Raw genomic sequence first — 12,925 nt, 5'->3', positions numbered from 1 at the left:
GCCTCTGGGGCGGCACAGCTGCACAAGTTGCACCCTCTTGCACAGCCCCCCCTTGCTGTGAAGGCACAAATGCTGCCCGACTCCAGCTGTAGGCGCAGCTGTGGGGGTGATCTCTTGGAAAGAAGCTGCAGAAGAGCCCTGAGAGTTTCTAGGCCTTCACACCACCTTGCTCTGGGGTGTGAAATGTGGATCTGCAGGTCGATGCCGCCTGGAGGGGAAGACCCTGCCCAGGTGTGCTCTCTTTCCTCCCCTGTGGGGGGGAAGCTGGGGGGTGTGACATGCACCGCCGTGCAGCATAAATCTTAGACTGGACATTAGGAAGCATTTCTTTACAGAAGGGGTTGTTGGGTGTTGGAATGAGCTGCCCAGGGAGGTGGTGGAGTCCCCATCCCTGGAGGGGTTTAAGAGCCGGGTTGACCCAGCGCTGGGGGATCTGGTGTAGTTGGGAACGGTCAGTGTGAGGTTCATGGTTGGACTGGATGATCTCCAAGGTCTTTTCCAACCTTGATGATTCTGTGATTCTGTGCAGCGTGCCCCAGCCGGCGGGATGCGCCCGCCCCGCCCCCGCCGCCGCCCTCCCCGTGCGCAGCGCCGGCGGAGAGGAGGAGGAGGAGGAGGAGGAGGAGGAGGCCGAAGGAGGCCCGCCGCGATGGACAGCACGGGCAAGGAGCGGGAGGCCGTGCAGCTGATGGCGGAGGCCGAGAAGCGGGTGAAGGGCTCCCACTCCTTCCTGCGGGGGCTCTTCGGGTGAGCGGCGGGGGTGTGGGAGCGAGCTGCAGAGCGGGGAGCCCGGATTATAAAGGGGGGGGGGGTGGTGGTGTGTGTGTGTGTGTGCAAGCGGTGTGCAAAATGGGGGACGTGCAAGGTGTGCGAAGGGAGGGGTTGCAAAAAGGGGGGGCCGCAGGTGTGCGGGAGGAGCGGGGCCCTGTGTGTGGGTGCCTGCAGGGGGGCTGCTGGGTGCTGTGCCACCCCCCTAGTTTGGGTGAGGGTCTCCCTTATCGTCTGCAGCAGGGGGGCTGTGTGAGGAGATGGTGTGGGGGAGAGAAAACACAGCGCCCCCCCCCCCCGGCTGGCAGTGCTACAGCAGCCCCCTTTCCCACACCGTGCCCCCCCAGCGCTGCCTCTCCCGCACTGACCATGGGCACAGCGGTGTGACGAGCCCGCTCGGCCTCAGCAGCTCGCAGTGCCACCCTGTGTATGTCGTTTGTCCCTCCCCCCCACCTCCATGGTCAACCTGCCGTGAGCGGGGTGTCCCCGGGTCTGGCTCCACGGCGGCTGCGCTCATCCCAGCTTTATCCCGGGGGGGACTCACCGCTGATAATCCTCTTGCAGCCATGGCGTTATCGGGGTTCACCCAGGCCTCTCCCCTTACCCCGGGGAGCATCCTCACCCTGCTGGGCAGCAGCACCCAAGGACTCTGCTCGGGGCTGCTGCGAACAGTGTCAGGGTGAGGCTTAAAGCCCTCCATCCTTCTTGAGGCTTTTTGCAGCTCTGGGGAAGCATTTGGACCAGACTCGGGGGTTTTACGGATGATTTTCTGGCCAATGGAGCCACAGCACTGAGCCCTTGGTGTGGGGCACAGAGGTTCTCTGGAAGGATGAGGTTGCTGGGGGGGGAGCGATACCCCCAGAAAATGTTAGAGCTTCCTTTTTACTGGGCCTTTTTCTTCAAAAGTAGGTACTCCTGGGGGTGCGAGAGCTGTGCCTGGAAGTGTTTTGAAAAACTGGCTGGTTTGGCTCAATCTTGGCTTTTTTTTAAAATTTTATTTTAGGAAAAGAGCATTTACAGTGTGATGCTCCTGTGGAGCATCCTAAATAGCCTGGAAGAATCTAGCACCTGCAGCCCTAAAAGCAGAAGTTTTAAAAATAAATTCCTTCCTGGCCTCCAGCAGATTAATCGGGCAGGGCGTGCTCCAGGGGCATAATCTGGTCAGCAAATTGCCAAAAATCCTTTGAGTAAACCGGCAGAGATTTCGAGAGGCAAATTTCTCATTTTCTTGGGCTAAAAATAGATGCAAAAAAAAAATCGCTTTTAAAATGGAAGAAAAGGTGGTGGGTGACTTTGCTCTTGGCATCCCCCTGGTGAAACAGGGTGCCCAGGCCGCTGAGTGCCTGGCCAAAAGTATTATCGACAGCTGGGCTTTTTCCTGAAGAGCTCCATTTGCTTGCACAAGTGCTTTTCTTTTTTATTTTTTTGAGACTAAAAGGCTGAAAACCACTTGGTTTTGGATGCCTTGCAGGGTGTAGCGTTACCTCGCTCCGCCTCCTTTGGCTTTAGTGCATGCAAAAGGCGGCTTTCAAGGGTAAGGAGTGGTCCAAAAAACCCGCCTGTGCTTAGAAATGGAACGTGGTTGTCTGCCAGAAGAAGGAAGGGGGAAAAAAAAATGGCAGTAATAAATGTTGTCACCTCCTGCGCTGCAGCCCTTTCTGGGGTCAGCAGACCGTGTGCTGCAGAGGGCAGTACGGAGCTTGTAGGAGTAAGTCCATGAAGAAATCTGCATTTCATGAACAAAAATACTTCTCAAGATAAATTAATCATCTGGTTCGGGGAGCCCAGTTACGCTACCTAAACCTCATCGGTTAGGCTTGTGTTGAGTTCGCAGCAAGTTGTCTAGCATCTCTTAATTTTTGCTTTATGTTTTCTAAATGACACAGTAGTTTGTCATGTTCTAGAGTTTGCTTTTTGCAGGTGTTTTTGCTGAGTGTCTTGTGAGACTCTTAGGAGCCCAGCTGCTCCTGCCCAGAAAGGAGGTACTGAAGTCAAGGAGCTTGCTCCAGGCTCCAGACTCTTTAGGAAGGTGCAAAAACTCTGAGCTGCCATTTCAGGAGTGGGTTTTGTCTGCTTTCTTGTCCCTGCTTTATGCAGTGAAAAACTCTGCCTCCCCCTTCTAGCAAGGGATTGCTTACTGGGTGCCTGCCAGCTCCCTGTTCACAGCGGGGCTTCGGGGACCCTGTGAGGCACTTAACTGAATTTCTCCCCACTTTCACTGTGCGGGGCTGCCAGCCCCCCAAATCCAGCTTTCCCCTCTCTGAGCAGCATGATGCTCACCCCATGTTTCAAAATTAGGGAGATCAGCCTCATTGAGCCCGGAGGGGCCACGTTGCCTGAGCACACGGGATTACAACACCCCAAGCCCTATTTCAGCTCTTAGCCCCCGTTTCGTTCCAGCGTGGCATCAGGGGCTCTCTCGCTGCATTTCAGGGGCAACACCAGGGTGGAGGAAGCCTGCGAAATGTACACCAGGGCTGCCAACATGTTCAAGATCGCCAAAAACTGGAGCGGTGAGTACAGCCCCCAGTCGGGGAGCGGGGGGCTGCGTCGAGGGTTGCTGATGTGACCCACGGGCACCAAGCGTCTTCCTGCAAATTATTGCAGCGGAGTTTTACATCCCAGGCTGTTTCCATGGGGATGGTCCCTATGGCGATGTGATTCCTCTGCTTTGCCCGGCCCTGCGATGTTTTCAATATTGAGAGGGTGGGAAAAGGGGGGTGACCTGTTCCTGGTGCTAAATGAGCTGGGGTGCCATTTACCGTTTTAGACTAAAAGCTTGTAATTCTGTGGAGGATCCTGCTGAAGGGGCACTGCCCTGGGTTTGCTCTTCAGCAAGGAAATACCTTTGGGGTGGGATGTCAAATTCAATGGATTTTGAGGTCCAAGGGATCCCCCTTGCTGATCCGGTAGCTGCAGGGCGCAGCCAGCAGCGAGGATGAACCCACATGGCCAAGGGTGAGCGTGTGTGTGGGGTGTCCCTGCTGCTCCCTGTGGGGCCAGGCTCGACCCCCGGCAAACGAGCAGCGCCTGGACACAGACAATTTGGGGTTTTTGCATCTCTTGACCTCTGTGGGTCCTGGGAAGCGACGTGTGCTTTGCCGTTTTGTGGCGATCCCGCTCGTTGCTGGGTTGGAGGGGTACATGGGGTCGGTGTGCGCTTCTCTCCCAGCCGCAGGAAACGCGTTTTGTCAGGCGGCCAAGCTGCACATGCAGCTGCAGAGCAAACACGACTCGGCCACCAGCTTCGTGGATGCCGGGAACGCCTACAAAAAAGCAGACCCACAAGGTAAGGGGAGCAATATTTGGGACTGTGTCTTGCAAAGCAGCAGAGAAGGTGGCATGCTGAGGCTTTCAGTAGTCACTGGTTCCCCAGGGCTGTGGATCCTCACTGTGGGCTACTCAAAAGCCGTAATAACTCTGGCCTGTCTGCTGCTCCAGAATAGGCTTTCAGATGATGCGAGCTAGTCCGCGTCGTCTTGGTGTGGATCGGCACGTGTAGGGGGGGTCATCTCTAGGTGATCCCTGGCACTTTGGCTCACATGCAATGCGTTGGCTGTGAGGCACTTTCCCTCGGTAGTGTCCTTCCTGGATTAGCCTGGCTTTGGAGAAATACTCGCTTTGTAAGGAATACTGAAGGCAGGTCTCGGGTCTGGATCGCAGTGGGATCCCTGCCCTTAGCCCAGCCCCATTCCCAGGGGTTTCCTGGGGCAGAGGTGAGGTGGGGGGAAAATGGACTGGCCTTTGATGGGATGATGATAAGGATTCTTTAAATCTGGTTGTAAAGAGCAGGGTGGTGGTTTTCTGGAAGACCTTCGATTCCCCATACCCTGGCTGTTTGGAAACACACTAGCCAACCCATCAGTATTACCCGTGCTTTCCTGTGCCAGGGGAGTGAAGAAACTTAACTCAGGGCAGATAATACTGTTTTGTAATTGTAAAACACCCAAATTTCCTAGAAAATGGCAGACCCTGCATGTTCATAAGATTGGAATTTTGCTCTGTTTGAGGACACAGCCTGACAAACTCAGTGTACGAGTTGTTTGTATTTTGCCTCTCCTAATTTTTGACTCTTACATTTCGGTGTCAGAGTTTTTTCCCAGGCGAAGCAGCGGGCTGGTGGTGGGATGGGGTGTTTGGACTGGGTGAATTGGGATTAATCTGCAGATGCAAAAATGCGGGGGACATTACATCTGTAGGTCTTAGGGGTTGAAAATGTTATGTCTGTTGTTCCAGCTGTACATAAACGTGTGAGTAGATTCTTATTTGAGAAGCTGGTGTGTGGTCTGATGAAGAGTAATGTTCCCGAGATCTGATTTTTTTTTGGAGGGGGGAGGTCTTGGGCTGGGAAGTCTGACATGCTGGCTGACTGTTGTTTTTCCTGAACACTCATGCTGCAGAGGCCATCAACTGCTTAAATGCAGCTATCGATATCTACACCGACATGGTAAGAAGCTGCAGGGGCAGCTTGCAAGCCAATGTGCTTGTTAAGAGCTGCAGCTTGGTAAATGCTGCATATGCTGGGTGGAGGGGGAGCCCCCATCTCACGTGCAACCTCTGCCTTCCCTAGGGGCGATTCACTATTGCTGCCAAGCACCACATCACCATTGCGGAGATCTACGAGGCTGAGCTGGTAGATATTGAAAAGGTAAAGATGCCAGGCGCTGCTGGTGCTGTGCTGTAGGTGCTGCTGCGGTGGCGGCTGCATTTCCTTCCCCAGCCAGAGCAGCGCTGAGCTCAGCGCGGCCGATAAAACCTGCTTCCCACCCGGCACCAGGCTGCTTGATGTCGGTGCAAGTCGCCTGTAACTTGAAGTTAGTGTTAATGGGGTGAGCGATGATTTTTCCCAGCATGGCTCTCTTGCTGGGCAGTCCTGACTCTTCCGTGTGCCCCTCTGCTGAGCGGCAGCGTGGCAGGGCTGGCAGAAACGCCCAGGTGAGAAACCCTGACTGAAGTGGTGCTTCACATCTGAAAAGCACTTTGGGAAAGTTGTGGGGCGATTCTGCAGCTATTTCCTGATGCACCCAAAGGGAGCGGCTGCTATTTTTAGTTCGTGGTTCAGCACTGACCCTCTCCTGTTCCCATTAACCAAGGGCCCTGAGCAGGAATCCTGCATCAGATCAGCTGGCTGCAAAGCTTCTGCTTGAAGTTTGCAGAACACAAATGTAATGGTTTCTAGATACTATTTTCTAGACAATCATTTGCTTCCTCAGCTCCACTTTGTTGGCTCCCATCTATCTCTGTAGTGAATTCATTGTTGTCTCTGCACGTGCAGCCCCACTTAAATCAAGCCCTGCTATGTCAGGGCTATTGCGGTTTATTCTACTGTGGCAAATCCAGCAGAAACCTTGTCATACTGTGATTAAAAGCGTTCATAGCCATTACCTCAAGAGTAATTAAACCTGCACTGGAGTTTGGGACGCTGAACATGGTCACAGTCGAATTCCCAAGGGCAGCCTCTTGTTTTGAGTGCGTGGAGAAGGCGCGGCAGCACCTCCCTTCAGCAGAAGCTGCCTCCCTTTGTGCACAGAATGGGAAAGCTTTTATGAACGCGGTTGCTGTACGCCAGTCTGACCAAAAATTGTACTTCCACAGTGGCATTGAAGCATGGTGTTTCTGTCCCCAGGCAATTGCACACTACGAGCAGGCTGCAGACTATTACAAAGGAGAGGAGTCGAACAGGCAAGTGGTCTTTGCAAGAGGGTTACGACAAGGAAGGGCTGGAGACAGGGATTTGTCTTAGTTGGCCCAGCGCTTGCACGCCTTGCCTGCCAGCCTCTTCTAAAATGTCCCGTGGTGGGATGCCCAAGTCCTGCTTGGATTTCTGTTTGAGGTTCTCCTCCTGCACGCAGGGTTGTCTGGTTTGGGGCGCCTGGTTTGGGTGCGGAGAAAGCCTGGAGGGATTGAACGGTGTTCGATGCCAGGTCCGTGCTGAGCGGAAGGTCTTCATGCCTTTCTGTGTGTTTTAATTCTGGGTTTTAAAAAGAAAATTCCCCTGATCTGCAGGTTTTGGATCCCGCTTTTATGTACACTAAGTTGTACAGGTAGTGCTTGGATTTGTTTTTACCCAGGACGCAATTGCTTACTTGAACGCTATTGATTTTAGCTCAGCCAACAAGTGTCTGCTGAAGGTGGCTGCCTACGCCGCGCAGCTGGAGCAGTACCAGAAGGCGATAGAGATCTATGAGCAGGTGAGGGTGTGTGCTTTGTCCGGTGGGGCGAACACTTCTCAAAAATGAAAAGCGGGTCAGTGTGTTGGTCTCACAAAATTCCCGCAGCCTAGAAGCTTCTAATCTTTCTTACTTCAGGGCCGATTATGCCTTTATGAGACATGGTTTGCTCCTGCACTTTTACAAGCTGCTTTAACTTATCAAAGGCATTTTTTTCCCCAAATTCTATTGTTTGTAGAGAAAGGCTGGGCGAAGCAGGGAGAAGGAAATCTATAATTGCACTTTTGATGGTATTTACAAATATGTTTGGCAGAAAATTGCCCCTCAAATTTGTAAACTTGATTGCTCTGCCTTTGTGCCAGGTGTTTACCTGGGAATACTTGCAGTGCTGCTTTTGTGCTTCTGGAGGGTTAATACTGGAGCAGGTTTTCACCGAGTCGACTTGCTTTCCCCCTCCTGTATCGGACAGGACATACTGAGGTACCAGTGTGGCACCCCTGAACTGGTGCAGCTGGGACGGGCTGCGTGGGTGCACTTTCACAGCTGCCTGCGGGTCTCTGACTTCCCTTGGGATGAGTTAAAAATCCATCTGGCTTCCCAAGAGCTTTTTGTATGGATGCTGACTTTTTTTTTTTTCCCCAGTCTTCATTTGCAGCCAGCCCTGTGGTGCTGCATGTAATTTTAATCAGTTGTCCTGTTTTTAATTCGGTTCTTAATGATGCAGTTTTCTTTCCCAACTCTAATAATTTTGTGCCTAGGTTGGAACAAACACAATGGATAATCCTTTGCTCAAGTATAGCGCGAAAGAGTATTTCTTCAAAGCCGCTCTGTGCCACTTCATCGTGGATGAGCTGAACGCGAAGGTCAGTGGTTATCCCAAATTTTCTGCATCCTTCTTCATCAGCCTTTGCCGGCTGAGACACATTCTTGCGTGCCTGGGGATTTGTGTGGCTGTTGCACGAACTGGAGCTTTTAGTGCTGTAGTCGTATCGGGAGTCGCTGTGAATACTTTCCCAAGCGCTCTGTGCGGTTTTAGGACTGGAAGGCAAAAGCTGAAATAAGAAGCAAATAGTTTTGTGCGAAATGAGTGTAAGGGTTGTCTGCTGTCTTTCAGCTTGCGCTTGAGAAATACGAAGAAATGTTCCCAGCATTCACAGATTCACGGGAGTGCAAGCTATTGAAAGTGAGTAAAGCCAGTATTAAAATAAGAGTCACACTTGACAATGCGTATGGCGCTTTACTTTGTGCTTTTTCACCTTGCCATAGGTTTGGTCATTTATTTGAATGTTTTAGAGGACATCAGACTTGCTTTGCATTATACCAGGCTTGTGGAAGTGGCTGCAGCAGAAAGATGATAATTCTAGCTGATTTAAAAAAAACCCAAACTGTTTCTGTGTTCACGGTGGGTGGATTGAATAGGTTGTGGAGGTGATGCTGCTGCTGGACACATGGGTGCCCCGGTCTCTCCTGGGGATGAGGTGCCCACACGCCAGCCCTGTGGGAACATGCTGTAACAGAGTATTTTCTAATTTTTGATGGTGTTCTCCTAGAAACTGCTGGAAGCCCATGAGGAGCAGAACTGCGAGGCATACACTGAGGCAGTAAGTAGTCATAAACTTGCTAAAGTGTGCTCATGGATGGTGGGTTCTTCCTTTTTTTTTGTATATTTGGTGCGTGTGTGCTGTTAAATCGAGTGCTGTGATCAGGTCCAGTGGGGCAAAACACTGGGTGTTTTGCTGCTTCACCATCCTGCCCCAAAACAACCCCCAGGAGAGATTATTTTACTTTTTTTCTGGGAAGAGTAGAAGTTTTAAAAGACCTTACTTAAGGGGTCCAGAATGCTTCTTTTGCAGCAGTCTCGTTTCCCACAGCATTTGACACCATTTCCCACAGCATTCTCCTGGCAAAACTGGCTGCTTGAGGCTTGGATGGGCACACGCTTTGCTGGGTAAAAAACTGGCTGGATGGCCGGGCCCAAAGAGTTGTGGGGAACGGAGTTAAATCCAGTTGGTGGCCGGTCACGAGTGGTGTCCCCCAGGGCTCGGTTTTGGGGCCACTCCTGTTTAACATCTTTATTGATGATCTAGACGAGGGGATCGAGTGCACCCTCAGTAAGTTTGCAGATGACACCAAGTTGGGTGGGAGTGTTGATCTGCTCGAGGGTAGGGAGGCTCTGCAGAGAGATCTGGACAGGCTGGAGCGATGGGCTGTGGCCAACTGGGGGAGTTTCAATAAGGCCAAATGCCGGGTGCTGCACTTGGGCCACAACAACCCCCAGCAGCGCTACAGGCTTGGGGAGGAGTGGCTGGAGAGCTGCCAGTCAGAGAGGGACCTGGGGGTGTTGACTGACAGCTGGCTGAACATGAGCCAGCAGTGTGCCCAGGTGGCCAAGAAGGCCAATGGCATCCTGGCTTGCATCAGCAATAGCGTGGCCAGCAGGGACAGGGAAGGGATCTTACCCCTGTACTCGGCACTGGTGAGGCCACACCTCGATTACTGTGTTCAGTTTTGGGCCCCTCACTGCAAAAAGGACATTGAATGACTCGAGCGTGTCCAGAGAAGGGCAACGAAGCTGGTGAAGGGTCTGGAGCACATGTCGTACGAGGAGCGGCTGAGGGAACTGGGGGGGTTTAGTCTGGAGAAGAGGAGGCTGAGGGGAGACCTCATCGCCCTCTACAGCTACCTGAAAGGAGGTTGCAGAGAGCTGGGGATGAGTCTCTTTAACCAAGTAACAAGTGACAAGACAAGAGGGAATGGCCTCAAGTTGCACCAGGGAAGGTTTAGACTGGATATTAGGAAGCATTTCTTTCCAGAAGGGGTTGTTGGGCGTTGGAATGGGCTGCCCAGGGAGGTGGTGGAGTCCCCATCCCTGGAGGGGTTTAAGAGTTGGGTCGACATAGCGCTGAGGGATATGGTGTAGTTGGGAACTGTGTTAACGGTTGGACTAGATGATCTTCAAGGTCCTTTCCAACCTAGATGATTCTGTGATTCTGTTTGCTTTCTAATATCTCCGTTTAAATTGTCTTTTTTTTTTTTTTCCCAATAGGTTAAGGAATTCGATTCAATATCGCGGTTGGATCAGTGGCTTACAACCATGTTGCTTCGCATCAAAAAGTCAATCCAAGGAGAAGGGGATGGGGACCTGAAGTGAATCGTGCGTGGTATTTGTGGCATGCAGCCTAAGTAATCTGTTCTTGTGTTACAGCCAAGGACCACTATGGGATACCGGATAAAAAAATCTCTAGCTTTATTTTGTTGCTTACAGATCCAGTGACTTGTGTGTTTCTTTAGTACCCTGCTCTTTGTTGTGACAACATGGGTAGATGAGAAGCGATGCTCTGGGTGTCACTGGCAGATCTTTCTGAGGGCAGAAATTCTTTCTTGGTTTTGTTAGCCGATGAATCCAAAGTCTGCACTTGGAACTGCTGTTTTTTCCCACTGTTCTGTCTTAAGGCTCAGTACCACTGATTCCAGCATGTAAATATTTTGTCAGCGCCAGTACGGTACAAGTAATTGCTTCTGCTCTGTTGCTGTATTGTTACCATTTTCTGTTCCTAAATGGACCACTGTCAGAGACACTTGGATCCTGTTGGTTTTTTTTTTAAATGATTGAGCTTTTCTAATGGTGCTAGTGAAAGGCTTTGTGACTTGTATATACAGTGTGCATGTGTGCGTATACATCCTATACAGATACATGTGTGCACGTATAAATGCAGCGTACCTAAGGACCACGCGCTGAAGGTGTTACGCGCTAGGGGACAGGACTGCTTAGGTTGGTGACAGTTGTTGTGAGTAGACCTAGTTAATGGTATATTTTGTATTTCAGATCTAAATATAAAATGTAAGGTTCTCCTCTATTTTCTTGGATCTATTTTTCCACTTTATTTTGTGGTGCATCCCATCCCTTCTACCCCCAAGATATTACCCTGAGTAATAATCTATTTTTCTAACTTTTCATTTACACGGATTCCTGCTGCTGTCTCTAGTACAGGTCTTTTGTGTGTGCTGGGCAATACCCGTTAAGTTTCCAACCTCTTGGCGAAGCCGCCTCATTCCTGGGATGTGCAAAAGCATTGACTGAGACTTGATGTTATACAGAAACCTTGTTTCAGTTGTCTGGGTGACACTTGAATCGAGCTTGCTTTGAAAAGGTGTAGATACACTTAAAAATTCCTGCGGTAATTTTAGAAATGTGTTTTTAAATGTCTGCAACCAGGGCTCTTCCCTGCAGTGCTTTGTTTAACTAAAGAGGATTAAGCTACTTGTTACTTCATCTCTATATATAGAGGAGGACTGGGGAGCCTGTGCAGTTTGTCAGCAGTAGTTGTCACTTAGTATTTCTCTGCAACGAATGAAAAAGTAATTAACTAACTGCTTTAAGTGGGTACTCTTCCATGGCCAGAGCAGGAATATCATGGTAGCCCCCAGCAGGCAGCTTTGGTGGGAAGTGCCTGTTGTTTCTCTTGAAGCGATAGTCTCTGGCAACCAAAATGCCAGCTTTTGTACTTCTCATCTCTTTGTTTTTAATACAGATGTTTGAGTTGACCGTAGTTTGGCTTATGAGTCTAAAGGGTTTAGTTCCATTAAAGTGGTACTTTACCACTGGCTTATGAAAAAGACGACCAAAAAACGCTCCTGGTACATGCCAAATTATTATTATTTTTGTGTTTTCCTGATTGATCTCACACTGGTCACTTATTTTCCAGACATTCTGTGCATCCTAACTTGATAGAGAAGACCCGCGAGCTGTGCAGACCTGGCAAGGTGGGTGCACTGCAAAAGTTCTTCCAAGCAGCTTCTGTTTCTTCACTTCTCAGATGAGCTTTTAAGGCTACTGCTCATGCTAAACCTCTGTCCACATCAAAACCATCACTTTAGCTTAGACCACTATGTGTCACATCTGTCCTTCCCACAAACTTGGCAAAGAAATCCTTTAAATTCAATTTAATGCATGGTCCTGGTCCAAGGTGTCCACACCTTGGCTTGGCGGAAGCGGGGACCTGCTGCCATTTTTCTGAGGGCCTCCTGTTCCTCTACCAGTGTCCTTCGCACGCTTGTGCCACCTCTGCTGGGCAGAGAAAGGGCAGGGCTTAGGCTGCAGCCAGCCTGGTAGCTAGGGGATCTGATAGCTAAGCTGCGTTAGCTGCAGCTCTGATCTCCCCACTGCTGAACTGTGATAAAAGAATGGGTTGGAACCAGGTTGTTTGTTTCCTTAGCAAGCACAGACCAGGTTTACCTGGACTTGTGTCCAGCACCTCTGGAGCCCCAGCAAGGGGACGCGCAGGCACTGAGGCTTTACTTTTCTTAGCATTACACAGAACTGAGGTGAAGATTCTATGCCTTTTTTTTTTTTTTGTGTTCCCTTTTCCCATTATCAGTATTATGCACAGTTGTGACAAGGTGCATAGGGAGCTGGTGGAGCAGAAGCCCGTACCCATGGGGTTGTGTGGTCTGTTACTGTGCTCTGGAGTAATATCATTAAAATACAACTGTTAGTTGTGTGTAAGTAGGCTACAGCATGTCCTCCAGTGTATCAGTGGTAAATTGTGACAGTTCTAAAGTGACGATCTGCCACTCTGCTGTATTTTCCCCCTAGTACACAACTCTGTACTATGAAAACTTACTAATGAAAAGCCTTAGCAAGAATATAATGTTTTGTGTGAATCTGTACATTAATAAAGTGAAAATCATGAAAGTAAGTAGTGATAAATGTTCTTTCCTGGAAAATGCAAGAGGCAGGCTCAGGCTGGAGCCTGGCCTGAAGCCGTAGGGTGCGATGATAAAAGCCAGCATGCAGAGTGCTGCCTTTCCATTACTTTGGTGACCCGTTAAGGCCTATGCTAAGGGTGAATACTTGTATAGGAAGCATTGGCTGATCACTTTACAGTGGCTGTCATGCCACTTCATTGCCTGTTGTACAACCTGTCAGCTGTAGGAAAGGGCAGTGTCCCAAAGTGCCCCATTTCCTGTTTTTCCAGGCAGATTTC

At 50.3% G+C, this 12,925-nt stretch overlaps 1 protein-coding gene across 2 annotated transcripts; it reads left to right on the top strand.

Annotated features, from left to right (window-relative positions):
- Nucleotides 1-591: 591 nt before the first annotated feature.
- Nucleotides 592-12,633, top strand: NAPB (NSF attachment protein beta). 2 transcript variants are annotated; one of them, XM_074817564.1, is made up of 12 exons: nucleotides 592-747; nucleotides 3,202-3,281; nucleotides 3,941-4,057; nucleotides 5,169-5,215; nucleotides 5,339-5,416; nucleotides 6,395-6,450; nucleotides 6,875-6,959; nucleotides 7,697-7,801; nucleotides 8,053-8,121; nucleotides 8,489-8,539; nucleotides 9,985-10,092; nucleotides 11,645-12,633. In XM_074817564.1, exons 1-11 carry the CDS (start codon nucleotides 650-652, stop codon nucleotides 10,087-10,089), a joined length of 891 nt encoding a protein of 296 aa, XP_074673665.1. In that variant the 5' UTR covers nucleotides 592-649; the 3' UTR covers nucleotides 10,090-10,092; nucleotides 11,645-12,633. The 2 variants fall into 2 exon arrangements, with proteins under 2 accessions (XP_074673665.1, XP_074673664.1); XM_074817563.1 differs by having other exon boundaries at nucleotides 9,985-12,633.
- The last annotated feature ends 292 nt before the right edge of the window (nucleotides 12,634-12,925 follow it).

Source organism: Strix aluco, chromosome 3 (genome assembly GCF_031877795.1).
Source record: "Strix aluco isolate bStrAlu1 chromosome 3, bStrAlu1.hap1, whole genome shotgun sequence".
Classification (NCBI taxonomy): domain Eukaryota; kingdom Metazoa; phylum Chordata; class Aves; order Strigiformes; family Strigidae; genus Strix; species Strix aluco.
This window is presented reverse-complemented; position numbering and strand designations above follow the sequence as displayed.